Raw genomic sequence first — 26,137 nt, 5'->3', positions numbered from 1 at the left:
TCCATGTGTTCGTTGCTTCTTTACAACATATTATATATATTATATACATGCTTGACTGTCAATATACTGCTTCAATGTCTTTGGTTTCCAGTAATGGCTGATCCATGATATTCCATGTCAAAGTTCCTATGCTAGCTATTTAAGTCAAACAAAACATATCATAATTTGCTATTATAAAAGTGTAAATGAACAAGGAAAATGAACAATATGGTATTGGCAATTTTAATTCTTATTTCACACGTCAAAGAATACATTAAACAGAACAGAGAAAAACATAAGTAATTTAATGCAATGCATTGTTTAACTGCTATCTATATAACTAAAAACCTGAAAACTGTAAAATGTTGATTAATTGAAGTCTAAAAATATCTAAAGTAAGGAAATGCTATAACAAATGCTGTCATTATTCATTGAACATCCCTTTTAGATATATATAATATCAAAAGTATGTATTTTACAATTGCCATCAACAGCCGTACATAATTCTTTTGTGGTTTTTGTTACGTCTGTTACAAAATACTTTCAACGTAATTGGTTATTACATTACAGGTCTTCCGTTTTAGAACAATTTACGTTAAGTTATTTTAAATCGGATATAAGAAGGATTTCTTTCCTGTTTTTGTCTCCGTTCATATTATAGCTGCACAAAATACTCGAATATAAATATTTAATGCAATAAAAGTATACAGACGATTCATGCAAAGCAATAAAAAAGAGGTATGACACAACAAGCTGGCGAAATTAAATCATACATTAATTCTACATAAATTCAATTCGATGCAAACCAATTTGAAAAGATGCAAACAAAAAGGGAAAAACAGTTCTCCTTATCTCCATTTAGGTCTAATGCCATTGATGGCATATCACAAAAAGTCTTGTTCTAGCTATTATGAAAAGCAAAACAAAAACAAACAAAAAACAATATTACATTACATAACAAGAGGGCCATGATGGCCCTGGATCGCTCCCCTGACCCATCAACCGCATCCAAGCAATGTATTAGACAAGCATCCCGGCCAAGTTTGATGACAATTGAGTAAAAAATGTGACCCCTAGTGTGTTAAAAAGGTGATACCATATTTGGGCAATGTGACCTAGTTTTTGACCGGAGACGACCCATTTTCAAACTTAACCTAGAAATTATTAAAACAACCTTCCAGACAAATTTGCAGAATATTCGAATCAAAACTGCAGCCTATAGAGTGTAAACGAGTGTTTTCTATTTTAGCTCCTGTGACCTAGTTTATGACCGGAGATAACCCATCTTCAAAGTTGACCTAGAAATCATCTAAACAACCTTCTTGACAAAATTCCAGAATATTTAGATCAAAACTGCAGCAAATAAAGTGTTATCAAGATTTTTCTATTTTTAGCTCCTGTGACCTAGTTTTTGACCGAACATGACCCATATTCGAACTTGACCTAGAAATAATCAAAGCAACCTTCCTGACAAATTTTTAGAATATTTTGATCAAAACTGCAGCCTCTAGAGTGTTAAAAGCTTTTCTATTTTAAACTCTTATGACCTAGTTTTTGACTGGATATTTTATATCAGGTTTGATTAAAGAGTTAATTATCTAAAACATTTACATAATCTGTAACCGAGAGATTGTCATTATACAACTACCATGCATTCAAAATTTTATGTGATTTCCTTGTCCCTTCCGAGCTCAATGTTTTTTTTTATTTGCTATCTGTAATTACACAATTAACACAATATCATAGCACATGGTAATATAAACAAATAGCATACGATCCAGATTTAAAACAAAATATATTGTTATATTTCGTTTTCCTCTGTGTAAACGGCATAATTTTTTCACAGATTATAGAATGAAGCGCTACAAAAAAAAAGAAAAATTATTGCCCTAAACAGCAACTTTAATGGGGCATTACAGACATTTTTCATCAATATAATTTATACACTGACAGACATTCCTAACGCAATACTTGAATTAATTCAGGTTAATATAATTAGTAAATTTCTCTTTTTCAAATCCAAGTTAAAACACTTTTTATTGTTCGTATCGATATTTGGAACGTCAATTTTGATTAAGCCCAAAATCAGTAAATAGAAAACATTTATATATTATGTACGAACAGACGACTTGTGTTCACATGAAAAATCTGGTCAATTATATCATTTTGATTAGAAACTTGAATAATTATGTTTGCAAACTAGTTTTTGTTATCCTTTTTGTTACTTTTGTTGTTTGTAATATTTAAAAAATGTAATATTAATAAAGAATGTGCTATAATGATCACTAATGGTGAAAACGGTCCTAATTTGGTATTTAAGTTTTGTTTTTGCACATTAAAAGCTTTTCAGTAGTATAAAATACGCTTATATGTATATAATAAAGTACATGAGACGACATTTTAAAAGGGATCAACAAACACTTAATTCAATAAAATGACGAATTTGTTCACTATTTGTAATTACAAAAACTCCGTTTACATTCTTTAAATAGTTTCATTGATAAATCTAGTTTAACCTTGGGTTTATAAATTATCAATATTTTGTTGTTAAGATTATTGTTCTATTGAACGCATGTCCACTCCACCGTTATTGAAACTTTGAGGCTGCTCATCCGTCGTTTCAAGTGTTGCAGGTTCTGGCAATTGTTTATTTGCTTGAGCAGTATCAGTACTATCCCGTCTGTCGGATGCACTTGATTCATCTGATGCACTTTCAATTCGTTGTTTAACTGCCGTTTGGATGCACGCCGCTTCCTACAAATAATCCATTCTAATACTTCTGTTCCATTTTGTGTTAAATAATAGGTTTGAAACAATTTTCTAAAACTTCGGTGAAACTATAATTCATGTTATAATTTTGGATAATAAAAGAGTTTGATAACTTTCAATATATTTTAAAGCAATTATTGCACTCTTCAATAAGCAGGAAACACTGTGTTAAATTTGAAATGTGTTTTATAAGATAAAACAACCCACATGATCTTTTAAACACTATCTTCATTAATGTATGTTTAAATGTAGTTTTAGTTTTTTATTATTATATGTATATTTTTTGAGACCAATACACACTTATTGTAGCATCTTCAGATTGCATCGATGCACCTTATGCTTGTCATTTTTTTCTAAATACTATCATGTGATTGGATAAGTAGTGGACAAAAGTTATCGCTAAAAAGTCATTCTGACGAACAGTTGTCATAAATATGATATTTTATATTTAATACTAGTATGTCATTTTGTCGTATAAAGTATGTCTAGACTTAAACCATGACATAGACAAAATAACGTGTAATTGTAGTCGCTGTAGATAATATAGAGCCAGCACAAGTATCAAAAGCTAGATTCTCCCCCGGAAGTAAACGGATGTATTTCTCCAATGATTTAGTATCGAATTTTTTATGATAGAAGATTTACACTATTTAAGCTTTATACTAAAACTGTAAAAAAAGAATTTAAATAAAAATTAATATCAAACAAAACGGGGAAATATCTTTACCTTTGGTAATGGATAACTCTTTTCCCTACACCATTTTCGAAATGCTTCGGCAAGCTTTTTTGCATTTTCTACTTGTTTTTTATCTTCACACTTACAGTATATGCGTATGACGCACTCTTCAAAGACGTCAGGAAGTACGTAGGAGACCTGTTAAATGCTTCGATCAATTACACGGTCAAATATTTGATGATTTAAAATTATAGCTGCATTGCAAATTTATACGTTTTTGATTGCAACACAACACAAGTAAAATATAAATTATTAGTATTTTAAAAATTTTAGCACGCTTATTTGTCTAGAATAATCATGTTACATATATCAGTGCGGTATACCGTACCCCGGATAGCGCTCGATATTATGAGGACTTTCATCCCATTTCGCGACTTTGAACGGGGAACGAAGGTAAGTTCAGCGACGATATTTTCCAAACTAATGGCTATTTCATTTATCTCAACGGGTTTTATATATCTAGAGGTATTTTTGTAGCTCTAAAAGACATAAAAGTATTACAAGTATTTGTAAAATTGATTAAACTACCCCTAAACGATCCGCTGCTAACTAGAAAATACTGACCGCGATACTGTAGAATCGTTAGAAATTATTATATTACCAATATAAATAAATTGAATCGAGCATTTTTTTTATTCACAATCCATGCATGCTTTGTCCAAATTTCAGGCAAAACGTGTGAAAGTACAAAAAGATACAGGCCAACAAAGATAAAAGAAAGTGTACCGAGTATTGATTTTAAGTGTACAGAGTATTGCAAGATAGCCCAACTTTAGTGTACAATGTATTGCAAAACAGAATAAGCACATTAGTATGGAAAATCGATATTTTTGTCTAATTTTTACGTCTGTTTATTGATTCCATTTTATTTTGCTGATAATGAACTGTTTATATGATTTTTATTCAATTAATTCTGATTCAACAATGCATTTTAAGTGTTATTACTGTTCTTTTTCTACGGCAAATACAGATTTAATTTCCCATTTGAGTGAAAATCACACTATGGATGAAATAAAGTTAAAGTGTGTGTAGGGTCGGAAGCAGGGTCGGGAGCAGGATAGAACCATCAAAATTGACGATAAAAATCTTTAAATACATGTCTCAAGAAACTGTGATCAATGGCTGTTTTCATTGAATTAAGTCTCCTGTTACAAGTTCAAACTGCTATGAAACTATAAAAAATGCTTCAATACTGATCAAACTGGGCACAAATGTTGGCTGGACCATAGCTTGTGGGATAGCATGCTCAAATTTCCAGTTACGTACCATGGCAACGGGGGACGTCTCAAAATTGTCAAAAATCTCTATTTTGCGTTGTTTTCTCGCATCAAAACTGATTTCAAGGTGCAGCAACTTCTCACTTGATTGATATAAAGTCTAAGGCTTTTCGGTGTTGATTACACGGTACCTTTAAATCGGCCTCAGGCCATTTTAGCCTCCCCCCACAAGTCCCAAATCTGCTCGGCGATTAGAGGGGCTACTGCCCCACTTCAAACCCCCAAACAGAAGGGGGCACATCCCCCTGTGGCACCCCCTTGATGTACCTTTTTAATGGGGTGGGGTGGCGCCGAAAAAGTAACCACTCTTGTGAACAACATTTCTTAAACAAAAAAACAATGTTTGGGGCCTAAATAGCGCATGTTTTACACTATTTGAGGCGTCAAAAGGGGTGGGGTGTAAAGCCTTCAAAACATGCCTTTATAAGGTATAAGGTTATAAGGAGCATAACCTTTTTATTGCATCTGCTGCCCTTTATCATAATCTTATCAAAATCCATCATTCGGTTTTTTGAGCTGTACCCGCTCGGCAGTCATACGGTAACTCATGGCTAATGACAAATTTCACGTGCAGACGGTCTGCCGTTGCTAGAGTGCAGGTGCAAAATGACCGAAAGTTACCTTTATATGGATTTTTGGCATAGTAGGAAGTCGTTTGATATTAGATTTTGGCACACTTGCTCAATACCGTCTAATATTGACAATCTTGAGGCAGCATTAATGCACTTTGGATGCATTTTTTTACTATTTAAAGTAAGATATGCAATAATTATTAACAAATTCTGGAAAGGTTGATCCTTCGATAGCAACGAGAACTTTGTAAACACAGAAAATTGCTGAGTTCGTTCGACCGAGATTTTTCATGAGCAGGAATGAAAATCTGGATTATTTGCAGATGTTTCCAGTAAAGTACCTCCGAACTCTGCATATTCAGCACATATAGTGTAAATAAGTATACACAATAAGAAATATTTAAAATTAAATGTGGTAAATACTCTGTGTTTACTACTTGCATTTACTCTATATTGATAACCAATACTCGTTACACTAAAAAGCAATACTCGTGACACCGGCGGGCAACTCCAACGCAATACTCGGTACACTGACATGTGTATTTATTCTCAAAATGCACTGTCACCTGAGGTTCTATTGTTGATTGAACATTTACAACATAAACATTATCATCATTATCACATTTCACTTGATTCAAGTTTTTCTTTTAAGGAAGTATATGCACAAAAACATCAAATTTGACTGATCCGATCTCATTTATCACGTGAGCAAAGAGACGAATTTTACCTCCAAATTACATTTCAGCTATTTTTCAACATTTTTGGGTTTTCAGTAACCAGAGAAATTATCGAAGTATTTGTATCAAACCAATTCAAAATGACTAAATATCATCACTGAACTTACCTTCTTTCCTCGCTCAAAGTCGCGTCCTCATAATATCGAGCAATATCCGGGGTACGGTATACCGTAGTGTATATGCGTAACCATTACAATAAAAAAAATTTCGGACAAAAACGCAAAATATATTTTATTTCTTTAAATTTGCTCATAATAAGCATGTACATACTTGGACTTGAAAGTCTTTACCTGATTTTTTTCTAATTTTATTGGCTCATTCAAGCGTTCTTTTGTATAAAATCGCACGTTTTCTAAAGGGTTTTTATCCTCCATTCCATAATTGAACTTTACAATCTGCAATACAAATGTAATACGTCACAGTATTGAGTTAAACTGAAAACTGTTCTCTTAATTTTCTTGGTAATTTTCTCTTTTGTATATTTTGTGTTGTGAATATAATCATGTATTTAAGACTTTTTATTTATTTATTAAATTTGTACAGAGAACTGTCTAACAGGGGGTGAACCCCATATGGATCTCAAATTTAGCATGGGTAAAAAAATATTTCCGTTGATCCAGATGTGCGCTTTAACACCGTATGTGAAAGAGAAAATAGGTCAATTACAGGGTAAGTTTTCATCTTTTTAAACATTAATATAAAATTTAAAGCTTTAAAAAAATGAATGTAATCTTATATGTATTTTTAATAACTGACAGAACATTAGCTTCTATCAAAGTAATATCAACATTATGAAATGCATCAACACATAATTCCTGTCATGCAAAAATGATCTCGTCTATAATCTTCCCTCGAAAGCATTGAAACAATAAAATCATGAAAACTGCAGATGCAGACTCGGTTTGATTCTGTACATGAAAAGCAGATTCAATCTTTATTTTCTGTCCCTTGGTTTACATACATACCTTAAATAAATATCAAATTTTGATATAATTCATATTTAAAATGCTTATGATTTAGATTCATAGCAAGTCTTTTACAATGTAATACTTACATCGCAATGGAACCAATTTTCTTCTATGCCCGTACTTGGAAAATATTCACTTAAACCCTCTCTTAAATCCTTTTCTGATAAGTTTTTGTCCTATGAAAGATAAATCAGTTGTTTAACTATTCATAAACTTTAAAATGTTTAATATGTTAATTAAAGTTATCATTAACATCGACCTAACGAAAGAGAAATAGACTTTGTAAGCAGTCATTTTAGTGGGTTTTAACTTCTCATTATCTTTGAAAACACTGCCGCCTGTAAAATCATTATTTGAATAATAATGCTTAATTGCGAAAGAAATTGTTAGAGATGTCATGACATCGCTAGAGTCGTTAAGTTTGTTTAAGTTTGCAATATGTTTATAATGCATCTCTTACTACAATAACTTTGTATTCTTGATTAAAAATTGGCAAGCAACAATTACCTGACAGTGTGTTTCAGATACACACTTGTATAACCGTCTGTACATAATATCTTCTATGATTTGCTTTGATTCTGCGAGTTTTTCATTTGGATCATTGGCAATCAACTGTATGACATCATCATTCAAATAGGTATACACTGCCATATCGTCAACAGCTTCTGAAATTCTGACGGATAAAAACATAATTAATTATAATTATCATAATAGTTTGAACATAATAGCATATACAAGTTTTCACACATTTCTTTAAGAGTTTCAGAAGGACAAGTTTGCGTGCGCGTGCGCGCGTTCGTGTGTGCGTTTTATTACTTTAGCTTCCCGTAATGAATGTGACTGATTAACTACTGGCGTTGAGAAAATCCTACAGAACATCTGATTTTTCATATTAAGCTGTAGATATATTGATATATTTTCTCGATTCTGAAAGATAATACATGTACAATACAAACTAGGCGAAAGATGATGATGCCATTTAACTTCTAAGTGTGTCATTTTATAAATGTTTTTGTCTCACAGTCTAGACTGGGTAACGAACAAATACCTTTTGGTTAAAATGGTGGACCTCAGTAACAAAAAAAGCAATTAAAGATAAGACATGATGTTGAAATGAAATTGACACAAGCATCATCTTTTATCATGCTTTTATACAGACATTGTTACAATTTATTGTCTATGAAACATAATGAGATGCATGTTAAGTTACTTGTAAACTATAACTAACCATGTAATGACATAATATCTAGAAAGTATTTTTTTCAACAGTAAGTGTGCAGCCCATTAATTCATATTTATATACGTGTACTTGTGAACCTCGGTAATTTACTATAATTATCATACATGTACATTTCAAATCAAACCTATTCTCAAACCTTTAATCCATTAGCTGTCCATTTTGTACTAGAAGTGACTATGATATCATCAACTTGTGTGTATAAAAGGTTAGTTTCTGACAGACATGTCTGCTGCTGTCAAATGACAACAATACATAGGAACAGATATTTACATGACATATTTCATTACTTTGTGTAATTTCATTAAATTTGATATAACCTTTGTAAGTCCTGTAAATTAACTATTAATTTTTTTGTGAAAATGAATAAAAGAAGCGTTAAAAGTCTTAAAGCATGTATCTGCATCCTATAGGGTACTTCAATGTCATGTGATATTCATATGAGAATCACTTCATTGACTAAACTAAACAGTAGAATTTTAGAGATACTTAGAGCGGTTTGGGATTAGGTTCTTAGGACATATTAGTTTTTCAAGAGGGTTGTGCTTTTCCGAGATGGAAAAAAAGAATGTTTTAATCAAATTTTAAAGAAATGTTACATAAAGATTAAAGTGTACACATGTATAGAATGTTTATAAATATATATGTTTCTTTATACTAAAAGACCTCTTAGATGCTTAGAGGTTTGATAAATGGTTAGGTCACGACGATACAAACAACACTATATACGAACTTTTTCCCTTTGATTCTGAAATGTTCATCTGCTCGGTCTAATGCATCGAAAATCCTGAAATAAAACAGAAGATGCTTTTGACCATATAATGCATACTTTAACTTGTTTCAATTTGTATTTGCCAATACACATGCACATTAATTTACAATCACCATGGAGTAATTGTCCTTTGAAATATTTTATATTTAATTTGTGTCTTGCGGCTTACTAAAGATATAAGTAATAACAACTTAACATTGTTTTCACAGATTGAATGCCCTTATATCGGATATGTGCAGTGCAGTTAAAAATAAGTTTTTTGTGTATAATGTTGGAGTAATTGGAGATATCAATGTGAATCTTTATAGATAAAAAAATAACATTAAGGAGAATTGCTATTTTTCAATGTATTGCCCATTGAATCTATGGCAAGCATACTTGAAGAAGTATTTGAAAAATGATTTTTTAAACTGAATTGACAAGAACAAAATTCTCTATTGTATATTTTTGTGCCATTGCATTTCCGACTTCTTCATACTTGTTATTGTTGTAGTCGATACAGCAACCACTATATACTGTATGTTTAAGATATAAAAAATCTCAATTGTAATAACAAGATTCTTTTTGTAAAACATTTATGCATGTCTACACAATTAGCATTGCCAAGTAAACCAAAGTTAAATCATGTGAAATCATAGAATCTGATAATACTTTCAATACAATTGAATCATCATATTGAAATTCATATAGTTAAGTATTTTAAATGAATGGCATATGGTATTACGTATTTAATGTTTTGTATCCTTTTGCTTCACACTTTTAAATTTTTGTTAATTTTGTAACATTATGATACTCCCAGGAACATTGTCCTCTATTTGTCCAACACGATTAGGGATATTAATTCAATGGATATCCTTGTAGTAATCCTGGATGCGTATGTGAATGTGTTTCAATAAGCGTATAGCTTCCAACGTTGGATAATAAAAATATGAAGTGAGAACGAAGAATATTAAGAGGATATTTTTTCGTTTGAGTGAAATATGGGATATATTTTCACGAAACATGATAAAATGCCACATATTTTCACGAGCAGGGACGGCGAGTGAAAATATGTGGCATTTTATCATGTTGAATGAAAATATATACCATATTTCACGAAAAACGAAAACATAACCTTTTTATTTGGTTAAGATATACAGAATTTATTGTAGTTCGATTGTGTAAGAAGCTATAAGCTTATAAACACACTTTCGAATCCGTTCCTGGAACCAACCAGTACTGAGCAATTAGTGTAAAGTTTCTTGCTCAAGGAAACAACGACTTGCCCGTCAAGGTTTGAACCCATGCGGCTAGCGATCATAAAATTACTAGTCCGAAGCGTTAACCACTCGGCCATGCCGCCACTCTTTTATTTAATTAAATAATCAAAGAAAAATGGTTATGAACCCTCTTGCTTGCTACGCAACTGCAATTGTACAGCGCGCAGTAATATAATTAGTGTCTTGATTCCCACGCGATATTTAGCGCTACATTGTGACGTCACGTAAAAAACTCTTTAAACGTCTGTACAGCGTTAATGACTGAATTAAAGATATTTGTGTTTGGATTTATTTTCTTAGTTAGACCATTTTCTATAATTTTAGATAGTTTTCAAAACAAAATTCAACAAAAAAGTTGTTTTGTACTCATCAGATTTTTCAAACAAAATGGCGAAAGAATAAGATAACTAAGAGTTTTGACTCCGCCCACTTTCATATTTATATTTCATATTCATTTTTAAAAAATATGAATTATATTTGACTGATTTAGAATCATATTTCACGGGTAAAATTAAATAATATAGTATAATTGTACAAACAGATGGAAAAGGCAAATATATTTTTGGTATGAAGACAGTGAGCAAATTGCTGGTATTAAATGATCTCAAAAAGATTATAACAAAATAACGAAAAATACTCTTATAAAAATCAAGTTTTCAAAAAGAGATACTTGAATGTGCGTAGGTTCAATGCTGAATTCACTGAACGAGTTGAGTAAAAGAAATTATGCGATCATATGGTAAGAATTATCAATATTTGGATTGACGTGCCTATAGTATAAAGCTTTCGCGCGCTTTTACGCATTGTTTGCAAATAATACCACGGCATAGCAATGCATTTTACGGAGTCGCAAAAGCAACACGTGAATGTGATAAAACGGAAAAGAATAACTAACAAATTATGTTTAATGCAAATCAAAGTACGGTATTACTTCGATAATTATTAGTTTTTAATTATTTCCTTTCAAACGAGATACAATGAAAAGTGATCTAGAAATGATTTTTGCATCAGAAGTATTATTCTAGTTTATCTATGTGGGACAGTGAAAGAGAAGCATAATAACATGCAGAAGGACAATATATAACTATTTTTTTTGTTAAATTGAAACTTGGTACATTTGTATGAAAACTTAATTTATACAGCAAATACATACATTATTCCAATGATTTTATGTGTCTTGTGTTGATAAGCCCGTCTATGTAAAGTCATTCTCGTGTAGAACATGTCATAAAGGTCCTGTGCCTCCTAAATTGTATATGATAACAAAATTAAGACTGAAATCTATTGTATATTTAAGGTGTGATATGTCAAATTTCCTTATGCACATATACTTTATTCAAAATAAAACTACCTTTAACAAGAAAGAATACTGTAGTAAATGATAATTCATGCAAAGGGTTAATAATTTAATTATATTACTTTACCCAGCAGTAATCAAAATTTAGAACAAACTTTTATTATCTTTGCAAATAAATGAAAATGTCTATGTCAGGTAAATACTTTTTCTCTATAGCAAATTCGTTTCCGATTTACTTGTCGGGAGGCTGTATTTGTGTCATCACTATAATAAGTCCCATTACATTCAATAATTCTTGCTCTCGTGAAGCACCTGCTGTAATCAAAATTTACTTTCATGTTAAGCATAAGGCTGTCACGAGCAATATAATCCCATTTGTCAACGTCGATACCATTTCTTTTGTTTGCAACGATCTAAAACATAAAAAAAGATATTTTAGATGATCTTTAGGGATTCCATTACTCTATTTCTTTATTGATTCGATCTACATCAAATTACACAAAAAGTGGAAACCAGTTAAGCTTAAAGCATTAAATAAGACCCAATTATTTTAAGGCATACCACATGCATTAGTTCCACTCTTCTACAGTTGGACGCTACATTTTCCCCTTGATGGCATCTAAGGACCAAGTGAAGGACTCTATAGTGGACAGTTCTTAAAGCCTTTCAGACGGTACCTTTTTCTACATATCTACATGATCGTTTATGCGTTTTATTAATTTTTCATTAATTGGATCATTGATGCCAACACTATAAAGTGTTGAGAATTGAGTACCGCTTAAGCCGGTGCTAGGGGGCGTGAGAGATGTTGCACTTATTCATTATCCCTCATGTACAGACTCAATCAAACCGAGTCTGCAATTCTTATGTTATTTTGTTGTGATTAATGCTTCCGAGGGATCACTTTGTTTCCAGAATTTTGTACTTCACAACAGCAGGTGTCAAGTGCCGTGTGGCAGCCGTAAAAAATTGCCCCGTACTTCACTTCAGTGTTGTTATATTTTCTGGTCCCTCTGGATCATTGATGCCAACACTATAAAGTGTTGAGAATTTAGTACCGCTCAAGCCGGTGCTAGGGGGCGTGAGGGATGTTGCACTTATTCATTATCCCTCATGTACAGACTCAATCAAACCGAGTCTGCAATTCTTATGTTATTTTGTTGTGATTAATGCTTCCCAGGGATCACTTTGTTTCCAGAATTTTGTACTTCATAACAGCAGGTGTCAAGTGCCGTGTGGCAGCCGTAAAAAGTTTCCCCGTACTTCACTTCAGTGTTGTTATATTTTCTGGGTATTCGGGAGCATTGATGCCAACACTATAAAGTGTTGAGAATTGAGTACCGCTCAAGCCGGTACTAGGGGGCGTGAGGGATGTTGCACTTATTCATTGTCTCTCATGCACAGACTCAATCAAACAGAGTCTGCAATTCTTATGTTATTTTGTTGTGATTAATGCTTCCAAAGGAATCACTTTGTTTCCAGAATGTTGTATAATGTAACCATGACAATTGTTAAATTCAGAATTTCACTTGGGGAGAATAAAGGAAGATAATTTTATTCATTTGGGGACCATTCGCCGCTTTTCATGGATTGGCACGGAACTGTCACATTGAAAGTTCAATGATAACCGCCATATGAACACATCTGCTGATGTTTCGTAATTCAAAATTTTACTATTTCATGTTTAAGTGTTGAATTCTGCTTAAGCCGGTGCTGGGGGGGGGGGGGGGCGTGGACGGTAACTTGCACTTTCCAGTACCGTCCATGAACAGGCTCAATCAAACCAAGCCTGCAACATTTACAGTTTTGTCGTGTTGGGCTTTCTTTAGGGATTCTGTATTTATATATTTTATGATCACATCCGTGTTATTTGTGCCGTGTGGCGGCTGTAAAAAGTCTCCCCGTACATTTAATCAATGATGTTATATTTTCGATCCTTGAAGATCGTTCAGCACGACTTTATTGTTGTGCTTGTGGTAAGGTTCAACTTTTCGGCATTTTCTAGTTGGGTGGTTCCAGTATTCCTACTTGAATAATGTTGAATCACCCTTAGGATATGTTGCATGCTTTTTAAATTTGTCTTTTGACGTTTTATATGTGATATGCAGGCTTCAAAACCTCTGATCCCCTTTCAAAATTCCATTTTATTTAGTTCTGCCAATTGTTTTCTCGTTTAGGGCACACGCTTTTTATTACTTGGGGACCATACGCCGCTTTTCATGGAATGGCACGGAAATGTCATATTGAAGGTTCCAAGATAACCGCCGTATGAACACATCTGCGGATGTTTCTAAATTCCAAATTTTACTATTTCATGTTTAATTGTTGAATTCTGCTGAAGCTGGTGCTAGGGGGCGTGGACGGTAACTTGCACTTTCCATTACCGTCCATGAACATGCTCAATCAAACCGAGCCTGCAACATTTACAGTTTGTCGTGTTTGGCTTTCTTTAGGGATTCTGTATTTATCTATTTAGGTGTTTGCAATGTTTGTGGGCTTTTGTTTGGCTTTTTTGTTGGGCTTTCTTTACGAATTCTTTATCTCACTCTATTTTATCGCCACATCAGCGTTGTTTGTGCCGTGTGGAGGCTGTAAAAAGTCGGCCCGTACATTCAATCAGGGATGTTATATTTCCGATCCTTAAATATCGTTCAGCAGGACATTATTGTTGTGCTTGTTGTATTTTAGTTCTTTTTATTCGGCATCTTTGTATGTCATTTTTTATTTTTTGTGCTATTTTAATATCAGTTTCAATAATTTCTATTCAGAATCACATTTTGTAAACTTGGTTATCACTTGTTGAAAGTAATTTTGCACTGTTTCATACAATGTATGTAAAGTTGTTTTCATGTTCACTGAATACATTTCATCAAAACAACCTTTTGCCTTTTTCCTCTTTATAGTTAAAGTTACAATTTTTCCCATTTTTATTAGAGAGTAAGATTCCCATTTTTATAAGAGAGTAAGATAATTAACCTGAAATGTTAACTTTTTGTCTGAGTTGACTAGTATACCTATGTTATCTTAAATAAATATTGACCAAAACTTGGTTCCTATCATTTTTACTTTAAAGAAAAAAAAAACAATCAGTGTCGGGGAAACCGTACAACTAGAGAGGCAAATTGAAGTTGACCTGGACTATTTAAAAATTCACTGAAAAACAGTTGTTTCTGGTGAGCGACTCGGGGCCATCATGGCCCTCTTGTATCATATTGTTTTTTATTCACTGCACTTCATCTAAATGTGCTTGATCATTGTATGAAGTAATATTGAATTCCAACCAAAAGTCTTCAAGTTATGGGTCGACTAAAGAAAGCAATGGAAAAGTAACATTAACTGTTCATGGACGGTACTGGAACGTGCAAGTAACCATCCACGCCCCCTAGCACTGGCTTTAGCAGAATTCAACATTTAATCACGGCAATGGTGAAATTTTGAATTTAGGAACATCCGCAGATGTGTTCATACGACTGTTATTATTGAACCTTCAATGTGACATTTTCGTGCCGTTCAATGAAACGCTTCGTATGATCCCCAAATAAAAGAATGTGTGTGCCATTAACGAAAAAACAATGAGCGGACCTAAACAATACGGAATTTTGAATGGGGATTAGATGTTATTAAACCTGCATATGACGTCAAAAGACAAATTTAAAAAGCAGGCCACATATATTAAGGGTGATTCGACATTATTCAAGTAGGAATATTGAAACCACCAAATTAGTAAAATACCAAAAAGTAAAAACTTAAAGTGCCACAAACACAACAATAATGTCGTGCTGAACGATCTTCAAGGAACGAAAATATAACATCTTTGATTACAAGTACGTGGAAGCTTTTTACAGCCGCCACACGGCACAAATAACACTAATGTGACCATATCATAGAGAAAAACAGAATCCCTAAAGAAAGCACAACACGGCAAAATTGAAATTCTTGCAGGGTCGGTTTGATTAAGCCTGTTCATGGACAATACTGGAAAGTGCAAAAAATATGATAAACAAGATCAACATGGAAAGGCGGCGTTCAATGAACGCAACCCCCACATGACCAAGCAAGAACCAATGGCAAGGAGCCCAGGCGGACTGCAAACACAAACAGGACAGGGCAAGGACAGAGCACGGCCAGGTTAATAATTAAATGATAAATAATTTGTAACTGGTTAGGAATTCAAAGAAAAGAATAATAGGCCCAAAAAGGGGAAGGGGACAGGAGATCGGGGGGAGGGGGGGGGTTAATCACAGAAATAAAAACTAGAGGCAATGGGGAAGATTCTTACCGTAGACGAGAGAACAACAAGGGACACAAGCAAAAGTGTCACCAAAACAGTATGAAACAACATAGACATACATCTGAGGAACACAGTGGGGCGCCGCCTTGGAACGGTCAGCAGCATAATAATGACTGCTGGGGAGTTTAAACCGGTTAATGGTGCACCAAACCTCGCTCTTAGCCCCACCATGTTCCTATAAACACTCGTAGGTGATTTTCTTGTTGCTCTGTCTTCCTTTAGGACATTGAGTACTTTTGTTATGGTCATTGGGTTTACTTTTATATGTTTCTACATGATCATTTTAGTGTTTTACTTATTTAACCTTTTGTAACCATGACAACTGTTAGAATTTCACTTGGCGGGGATTCATTTTATTTACACTGTCTCGTCTTTAGGAACATGGTCGGGCTAAGAGCGAGGTTTGGTGCACCATTAACCGGTTTAAACTCCCCAGCAGTCATTATTATGCTGCTGACCGTTCCAAGGCGGCGCCCCACTGTGTTCCTCAGATGTATGTCTATGTTGTTTCATACTGTTTTGGTGACACTTTTGCTTGTGTCCCTTGTTGTTTTCTCGTCTACGGTAAGTATCTTCCCCATTGCCTCTAGTTTTTGTTTCTTTGGTTGACCCCCCCCCCCTTCCCCCGGTCTCCTGTCCCCTTCCCCTTTGTGGGCCTGTTGTTGTTTTCTTTGAATTCCTAATCAGTTATAAATTATTTATCATTTAATGATTAACGTATCGTTGCCCTGTCCTTTTTTGTGTTTGGGGTCCGCCTGGGCTCCTTGCCATTGGTTCTTGTTGCTGGGTCATATGGGGTTGCGTTCATTGAACGCCGCCTTTCCTTGTTGATCTTGTTTTTCCTATTTTACCGTCAACGCCCCCTTGCACCGGCTTTGTTGCGTTCATTGAACGCCGCCTTTCCTTGTTGATCTTGTTTTTCATATTTTAAGCAGAATTCAACATTTAATTATGGTAATGATGAAATTTTGAATTTAGAAACATCGCAATTGTGTTCATACGACTGTTATTATGGAACCTTCAATGTGACTCTTTCGTGCCATTCCATTAAAAGCTGCTTATGATCCCCAAGTAAATGAATGCGTATGCCCTAAACAAGAAAACAATGATCGAAACTAAATAAAATTGGCTTTAGTTTTTATTTCTTTGATTGCTCCCCACCCCCTCCCCCGGTCTCCTGTCCCCTTCCCCTTTGTGGGCCTATTTTTATTTTCTTTGAATTCCTAATCAGTTACAAATTAATTATCATTTAATGATTAACCTGTCCGTGCTCTGTCTTTGCCCTGTCCTGTTTTTGTTTGGGGTCCCCCTGGGCTCCTTGCCATTGGTTCTTGTTGCTGGGTCATGTGGGGGTTGCGTTCATTGAACGCCGCCTTTCCTTGTTGATCTTGTTTATCATATTTTAAGAGGTTATGAAGCCTGTATATCACAGATAATACGATAAAAAGAAAATTTAAAAGCAGGGCACATATCCTCAGGGTGATTCAACAGTATTCAAGTTAGGAATACTGGGACCACCCAACATGAAAATAGCCGAATCGAAAGAATTAAGTTACAAGCACAACAAAAATGTCATCCTGAACGATCTTTAAGGATCGGAAATGTAACATCTCTGATTGAATGTACGGGCGACATTTTACAGCCTCCACACGTCTCAAACAACGCTGATGTGGCGATAAAATAGAGAAAATAAGAATCCCTAAAGAAAGCCAAACACGGCAAAATTGAAAATTTTGCAGGCTTGGCCTCCCGGGCTCCTTGCCGCTGGTTGTTGTTGCTGGGTCATGTTGGTGGTTGCGTTTATTGATCGCCGCCTTGCCTTGTTGATCTTGTTTGTCATATTTGATTGAGCCTGTTCAAGGCATTGCTTGGCGTTCATTGTTCAGCGTCCACCAGTGTCGAGTCTGCATGGACTAACCTTTTATATTTTTTGTTTTATATTTCTTTAATTTCCTTGTCGGTTTCTATTATTTCCTTTTATCTGTTATAAAGTAGCCATTTTTCGTCCGTGCTTTGCCTTGTGTCCTGTCCTGTTTTTGTTTGGTGGCATACTTGGCTTCTTACCATTGGTCCTGTGTTTTTGGGTTGTGTTATTGTTGCGTTCATTAAACGCGCCCGTCCATGTTGAATTTGTTTTCAAATTTTATCACAATATAGAATAAAACGTGTCTCAATGGCAGCCAGACAAGACGTCAATAAAAAAACAGCTAACATGTAGTTCAAGAAGTACAATTAGCAATGAATCTTGTCTGTTTTGCCTTGTGTCCCGTTTTGTTTTGTGTCCAGCTGGGCTGATTGTCGGTGGCCCTGTGTTGCTGGTTCGTCTGGGGATTGCGTTCATTTCAATAAAATAGATAAAATACAGAATCCCTAAAGAAAGCCCAACACGGCAAAATTGAAAATGTTGCAGGCTCGGTTTGATTGAGCCTGTTCATGGACGGTAATGGAAAGTGCAAGTTACCGTCCATGCCTGCTAGCATCGGCTTAAGCAGAATTCAACATTTAAACACAAAAATGGTGAAATTTGAATTTAGAAACATCCGCATATGTGCTCATACGGCGGTTATCATGGAACCTTCAATGTGACACAGTAGTGTCATTCCATGAAAAGCGGCGTATGGTCCCCAAGTAAAAGAATGCGTGTGCCCTAGACGAGAAAACAATGGGCGGAACTAAATAAAATGGAATTTTGAAAGGGGATCTGAGGTTATGAAGCCTGCATATCACAGATAAGACGTCAAAAGACAAATTTAAAAAGCAGGCAACATATCCTAAGGGTGATTCAACATTATTCAAGTAGGAATATTGGAACCACCAAAATAGAAAATGCCGAAAAGTTGAAACAAAAAATACCACAAGCACAACAATAATGTCGTGCTGAACGATCTTCAAGGATCGAAAATATAACATCATTGATTAAATGTACGGGGAGACTTTTTACAGCCGCCACACGGCACAAATAACACGGATGTGATCATAAAATAGATAAAATACAGAATCCCTAAAGAAAGCCCAACACGGCAAAATTGAAAATGTTGCAGGCTCGGTTTGATTGAGCCTGTTCATGGACGGTAATGGAAATTGCAAGTTACCGTCCACGCCCCCTAGCACCGGCTTAAGCAGAATTCAACATTTAAACACTAAAATGGTGAAATTTGAATTTAGAAACATCCGCAGATGTGTTCATACGGCGGTTATCATGGAACCTTCAATGTGACACAGTAGTGTCATTCCATGAAAAGCGGCGTATGGTCCCCAAGTAAAAGAATGCGTGTGCCCTAAACGAGAAAACAATGGGCGGAACTAAATAAAATGGAATTTTGAAAGGGGATCTGAGGTTATGAAGCCTGCATATCACAGATAAGACGTCAAAAGACAAATTTAAAAAGCAGGCAACATATCCTAAGCCGCCCTTATTTGATGATCTTGTTTTTCATATTGTATGGTTTTTATGCAGTTTAGGAGTCCAATACATTATAAGAAATTCTTTTCCATCCATTCGGACTTCAAGGCAATAAATATTCGTGTTATGATCTTTAGCAATATCTTTTTTAAAAGCAGTTGTTTCAGAATACACATTTATTCTTCTTAGTCCATTTTGTAAAGTATTATTGTAATATAACGTGACACAAAAATAAGCCTATTAGCCGCTTTTTCTGCTGGTTCTTACACATTTTTTGAGTGAAAAGCCGGAATATCCTTTTTATGATGTCTCTCACAGGCTCGGTGTGATTGACCCTGTTCATGGACGGTACTGTAATTGCAAGCCACTGCCTGCGCCCACAAGGCCCGGCTTAAGCAGAATTAACTTAAACAGGTACAATTTGGTTTTTTTAAAGTATATATAATGCGTTATCATGGAATCTTCAATGTGATATCTAATCCTTTGAAATGTTTGTTAACCAAAAAATTGCACAAAATTGCCTTGTCAACGTCGATCATCGTACAGTAACTGTTTTTTTATGTTTAAGATTCTATCATATTGAGTCTGAAATGTTTGTTTTTGAATGGGGATCTGAGTATAAAAACAGAAACTTTCTTTTGTTGGCGTTTTCTTTTTTACAATCTTACATTCATCTCGTTATCAAAACTGAAACCTTTACATACACTGAAAAGGTTTTTTTTTTTTAATTAATTGGAGTCACTTAAAGCTACTATCCCACACATTGTAGTTTCGATGTTTTTTTTTAAAAAAAGGTAATGAAAAAATAAAAGTTTACCACAGGCTTTTACATTATGAAACTAGATGATTAATACCTGTCTTGTCTGACGAGAAAAAAATGAAGTTAAGTTTTTGCATTGTTTATAATTCTATAATTTTAAACAGTAACAAAGTTTTAGGTTGTAAATATTGACTTATATTATAAACACATCCGTAAACTGGTTACAAGTAGATCTGTTTGCTCGGTTGGTTATCCTGCAAACTATTGCTGCATAAATAATGTAACACAGAAAATATTATGTTCATAAAATGAGACTAAAACAGAAGAACTTACTCAGAAATCCGGTTCAAACTGACGTTTATATAGTTAGTTGTACCTGCATCAAGCGGTCCTGGTCGTTATGTGTTAACGGGTGTGATAATATGGGTGTATACATGTGCCAAGTGAAACATAAAAACCGTTACGTGGAAACTGCAAATTTTACTGTGCATATTTGATAACGGGCAACAAATATGTTTAGGTTACTAGGGAGAGTAGCTTTCCGCCTGGGCTCCTTGCCATTGGTTCTTGTTGCTGGGTCATATGGGGGTTGCGTTCATTGAACGCCGCCTTTCCTTGTTGATCTTGTTTTTCATATTTTTAACCAGTATTTTTAAGTATGTTAATTCTGATTATATTTTTGCAAATCAAACACTTCTTGGCTAACCTCATACATGTAGCTTTTGTCTGATGTCCGGCCCTTGTATGGCCAAATCTGAAACATATCAATGAATTGTCAAAAAACTATGCTTATACTGTATTTTATTATCACTAATATTTAAAACATACTATAGTTTTTATAAATTGTATGAAATTATTTAGAAAGTTTTAAAGAAATTAAATACAATTGCAATTACAAATACTATCTTTCAACATGTGTTACAACATTTGTTGATATTCTATTAAATTGTATGCCTCTTCTTGAATTGTTTTCTTGTAGCGAAATGCTTTCGTGTCAGTGGTTTCTATCGATGTCCTTTTAAAAGTTCATCACTCACTTTCTACCCTTGCATACAAACTCCGCTCGTAGATATAATTAAACGGAGAGGAAATATACTTAAATGACGCAAACAAGTGTCGATGTTTTATGTTACTTTTAATATGATCGCCATATAAATATAGCTGACTGAAATGACGTTCTCGGTAAATTCGTAGTGAAAACATAATTGTCAACACTCAAAAGTGGGCGAAACAAAATTCTATAATATTCGAAAAACGAGCAACTCAAATAATAAAACGCAGACCAAAAGAAATTAGATATACACTTTTATGCAAGAATAGCGCTAATGTACGTGTTTGATGCATTAATATTTGTAGAAAATTCTGGAAACAAAGTGATCCCTCGGAAGCATTAATCACAACAAAATAACATAAGAATTGCAGACTCGGTTTGATTGAGTCTGTACATGAGGGATAATGAATAAGTGCAACATCCCTCACGCCCCCTAGCACCGGCTTGAGCGGTACTCAATTCTCAACACTTTATAGTGTTGGCATCAATGATCCCGAAGGACCAGAAAATATAACAACACTGAAGTGAAGTACGGGGCAACTTTTTACGGCTGCCACACAGCACTTGACACCTGCTGTTGTGAAGTACAAAATTCTGGAAACAAAGTGATCCCTCGGAAGCATTAATCACAACATAATAACATAAGAATTGCAGACTCGGTTTGATTGAGTCTGTACATGAGGGATAATGAATAAGTGCAACATCCCTCACGCCCCCTAGCACCGGCTTGAGCGGTACTCAATTCTCAACACTTTATAGTGTTGGCATCAATGATCCCGAAGGACCAGAAAATATAACAACACAGAAGCATTTTAAATGCAATCTGGTGCTTCTGCAGATGTTTATGCACAAAGCGAAGAAACGGTGCATTTTTTCTCAAATACTTCATCAAGATAAATGTCTTACTTCTGCGTCAATGGTTTTTGGATCATCAATCATTTCACATATGAATGTAAAGTCATTTTCCTCAAACGTAAGCTTCTCACATTTCTGAAGTATTTTTTGAATATCTTCTTTCAAGTTTCGATTGTTCAGCATATACTCAAACATTTTCCGAGCAACTTTTTCATGCTAAAAAATATTGAATGTATCTTGTTATGTTTCGAGCATAATAAGTTGATAATATGATTATGTCTCACTGTTAATGAAATTTCGAGTAATTATTAGAATAACTGAAAAATGAGTTATAAACAGTATTCAAGAATCTTATAAACATTTATTGTAAACAAAGTATATTTTCTCTTTTTCAATCCCTTTAAAGATAACAGGAAGACTTATATGTGCACAGAAAGTGAACAGATAATGGTGGAACTACCCTATTTATCTTAAAAAACACTCACTGAAAACAATTGTTCAGGATTCTTTTTTGGCATAAATTTCTTTTCAAATACATGGGAATATGGTCCTTGGCCTAGAACAAAAATTACAGGCACGCTTATACAAATATTTCAAAAATCAAATAATAATAATAAAGTTAAAAATTAATATGCTCAGAATAAAATGAAAAATCGATTCTTGTGCGATTCGATTGATTTTAGTGAAAACGCGTTAAAACGCGTTTCATTTTTTTCTCACTTTGCACAATGTAAATGACAATTTGAACAAACACAGAGAGAGAATGATCTTGATTTTTTTACACAAATTATTTACCCAGACCTTCACCAAATGGTATAGAAATAGTTTGGATTTATTTTATCATAAAAGAAAATAAATACCTAAGTCATGACAGAGTCCTGCTATCTCGACACACAGAATGTCTTTTTGACTTATGTGTTCTTCCGGATGACGATCTCGAATTGTTCTCAATAGTTTTCCAGCTAGATAACACACACTGCAACAATATTTTCAATTGTGTATGATATTTTAGGCTGAAGAAAGTTAAGAAGGGAGAAGTTAATGATTAGCCAACATTTAATTTTGCGAATTAATTGTTCAAATTATTTTTTAAGTTTTCCTGCCTTATAATTTCTTTTGGCTTTTCTCCGTTGATCACAGATTAGATTGCATTGACAAATGAGTGCCATTAAAATAACTTAAGTCTCTATAACCTTCATAAAAATATTAAACTAAAAATATGTCTATAGGATACGGATACCACAATCCGCTGTTTTGTCAGTCTTCTGATGTACACAGACAAATGAAATTCTACATATTTCCCCATATAACAACATTCGTGAAAAATTCCATGACTCTAGCTCAATTTCCTTTTGAGCTACGCACAACATAAGTTGAAAATTGCAAATTTTTATTTAGTCAAGGAAGATAACTCTCGCAAAACCACAGTTCACAACTACCACATACGCATGCTTGGACGGGCGGACAAATCTAAATCCCCCCTTAGAGTGGGCGCATAAAAGATTATACAAAAGAAACACATACCCAATTGAGTGCTCGAACCTGTTATGACAGGCACCTGGATAAACAAGGTAACATGTATCTAGTTGTTTGATGTGTCTCAGACGCTGAAACTGAGGCGTGTCTATGATGCGAATGCACACTGGGTGTAATTCTATGTTTCCGTGAATAGGGTCGTTAAATACCTTAAAATATACATGAAATGATAAACTTTACTTAACTATACTCTTTATAGTAGCATATCTAAAACATTTCTATCTAATACAAACTTTGTTTCGTCAAAACGGCAAGCATTTGTAGATTTTTTCTCTTATCTGTTCTTAGTAAGAGGTACATATGACATAGCCAGACAATGTTTAAAATCAATCGGTATTTCCTTAACCCCTTACTAGTATTCACGCTCTTAACACATTGCGCGTGTCTGTCCCCTCTAAAATGTTCATGCTCATTTGCATGACATGTCATCTGAATTGAATCTTATCAAAAAGAGCAAAAAGGTTATTGGACACCTTTACTACATTAACATAGTGTTTACAGAGGCTTCAATGATACTTTATACAAATTATCATAACAACGAAATCTGGTAGTCAAGGCTATATTTCTTAAAGATTTTTAAATATTCAAGACAAATGATTAAACCTTCCTGTTCTTGTAGTATGTGTCAGAAACAGCTGTGGATCTCTCACTAAACAATACATCCTCCGGCGTTTGCTCCCTTTGTTCCTCCATTATTTTTTATCAAAATGGTAACATGAAAATATACTAATGATTAAAGACATTATAACAATAAATCATCAAAAATATGAAGTTATGTATCTGGTACAAAAATTATTGTTTGCATTTTAAAATTGAATACTTCAAAAATGTGTTTGTATTAAACAAATACGGTAGTGAATTGCCTTGAAAACGACTAGTGCATGCATTGCTTAACTCAACATAGTAAACTTTACTTAGAGTAGCAAAATGACCGAAACATTTTATTATGTTTAAATACTATATTTGTGTGTGTTAAAAAACAAAGACTTACATCTTTTATCTTACAACTCTTGAGAATCGATCATAACTTTATGGAAGCAATATAATTTTACTATTGAAGTATTTTATAAAAAAAAATTGCATGGATTATAGCTTTATATCCTTTAAACATATGATTATGATATTTCAAAATGAGTTTAAATTCGGTCCGGTTTGGGGTTTTATACCCCCGGACATATAGTAGTTAAACCGTCCTTCGGTCTGTCCATCATATGTTCCTGGTAAAGTTGGAATTGTCTTAAGTTCTACCTTTACCAATGGCGTTATAATCTACAGACTTACTTACATGATATTGGCAAATTATGAAATCATGACTTCCATTTTTTCCAAGTTATTGCCCTTTCTCGTACTTTGAAAAATTGAAATGGTTAACCTATACTTGCAGGGGCTGTATGTTAATGGCTTCATAATTTCCACACATACTTATATATAAAATATATAATATTGCCAAGTTATATAATTGTGCCATCTTTTTTTCCCCAGTTATTAGCCTTTTTTTCACTTTGAAAATGGGCCTAAATGTATGGTTAGTCTATTCTTGCAAGTTGGATTTATTCTTTTAATGATATTTTCCATACTTGGGAAGGTGGATACCTTCAAAGGTCCGCTAACATTTTGTTGAGTAAGGAGTCATTAGGGTCAATGCCATTGGTGTAAAAATTGAATTTTAACATTTCTGTATGAAAAGTTGGGGGTCATTTGGGTAGATTTTTACACTTTTTCAGGTGTAACCATATTCTTTTGATTTCTTTTACATTTGATACTTAGATAATTTTCTTTATTTTGATGGAGTTACGGGTCAGTTGGGTTAAGTTCACCAGTGCTAAAATAGATTTTTACACTTTTGTCCATACATCCTTTATTTAAAGACAGATGTTTTTCATATTTGGCAAGAAAATTTGCATAGATTGAGTAAGAGGTCATTGAAACAACGTAAGTGTGCCAATAATAGATTTCTAAAAATTTGCTTATACAGCCTTTATCATTTGCCTGATGGTTTATATTTGAAAGGATGATTACTTGCATGGAATTTTTCCTTTGGATTGAGATAGGGGTTAACATCACCAGTGCCAAAAAATAGATTTTACCCTTTTGCCCAAACAGCCTTTATTTATAGACTGGTGTTTTTTCATATTTGGAAAGTACATACTGATGTTTTTTCATATTTGGAAGGAACATACTTTGGATGTTCAAGTGTTGGGAGTCACAAGGTGAAGGTCACTTGTGCTAACAATAGTTTTTTTAAACATTTAATGAGCCTTTGTATTAAAATCAATGTCTCATGTTTACAAGGAACATACCTAAGGTGGTCCTTAAAGTTTAGATGGAGTTTGCGGTCATAGGGTTCAATAGCAAGGCCTTGTATTTATATATATTTGATAAAAGTTTATTGGAAAGTTAAAAACGTATTTTTCAACTTCATCACAAATCATAGCAATGACATGCCAATTTCTCCCCAAGTAAAACACAAACTCTATGATTGTCATGTTATATATTTATTGTGTTTACGTTTGGTTTGGCATTTTTTCTGTCCATAAATGAATGAATTGGTAAACATCTTTGAAAAATTGTTACAAGAATCTGAGCTGGGGCATTTGCGTGTATAGAACACGTTGAACAGGTTGAAAAAAGGCATCGA

General features: G+C 34.0%; 1 protein-coding gene across 1 annotated transcript; it reads right to left on the bottom strand.

Moving 5' to 3' along the window:
• Positions 1–221: 221 nt before the first annotated feature.
• On the bottom strand, positions 222–26,137 carry LOC132741235 (deoxynucleoside triphosphate triphosphohydrolase SAMHD1-like). Its single transcript, XM_060729361.1, has 14 exons — positions 24,103–26,137; positions 23,488–23,648; positions 22,824–22,939; positions 22,449–22,519; positions 22,015–22,179; positions 20,764–20,811; positions 11,807–12,016; positions 11,460–11,551; positions 9,009–9,062; positions 7,546–7,711; positions 7,125–7,214; positions 6,361–6,465; positions 3,476–3,622; positions 222–2,733 (listed from the first exon to the last, which is right to left on the bottom strand). Exons 1-14 carry the CDS (start codon positions 24,190–24,192, stop codon positions 2,533–2,535), a joined length of 1,716 nt encoding a protein of 571 aa, XP_060585344.1. The 5' UTR covers positions 24,193–26,137; the 3' UTR covers positions 222–2,532.

This window comes from Ruditapes philippinarum, unplaced genomic scaffold (genome assembly GCF_026571515.1).
Source record: "Ruditapes philippinarum isolate M1 unplaced genomic scaffold, ASM2657151v2 ctg255_1_1_1_1, whole genome shotgun sequence".
Taxonomy (NCBI): domain Eukaryota; kingdom Metazoa; phylum Mollusca; class Bivalvia; order Venerida; family Veneridae; genus Ruditapes; species Ruditapes philippinarum.
Note: the sequence above shows the minus strand (reverse complement) of the source record. Positions and strands in the feature narration are given on the sequence as shown.

What these genes read in the sequence shown, in the direction of transcription:
- LOC132741235 (XM_060729361.1), bottom strand. Translation starts at nt 24,192, where the DNA reads ATGGAGGAACAAAGGGAGCAAACGCCGGAGGATGTATTGTTTAGTGAG. An exon ending in AGGTTCGAGCACTCAATTGG is followed by an intron (nt 22,940 to 23,487) that starts GTATGTGTTTCT and finishes ATATTGTTGCAG; the next exon opens with TGTGTGTTATCTAGCTGGAA. An exon ending in TAAAATTAGAAAAAAATCAG is followed by an intron (nt 3,623 to 6,360) that starts GTAAAGACTTTC and finishes AGCATTTAACAG; the next exon opens with GTCTCCTACGTACTTCCTGA.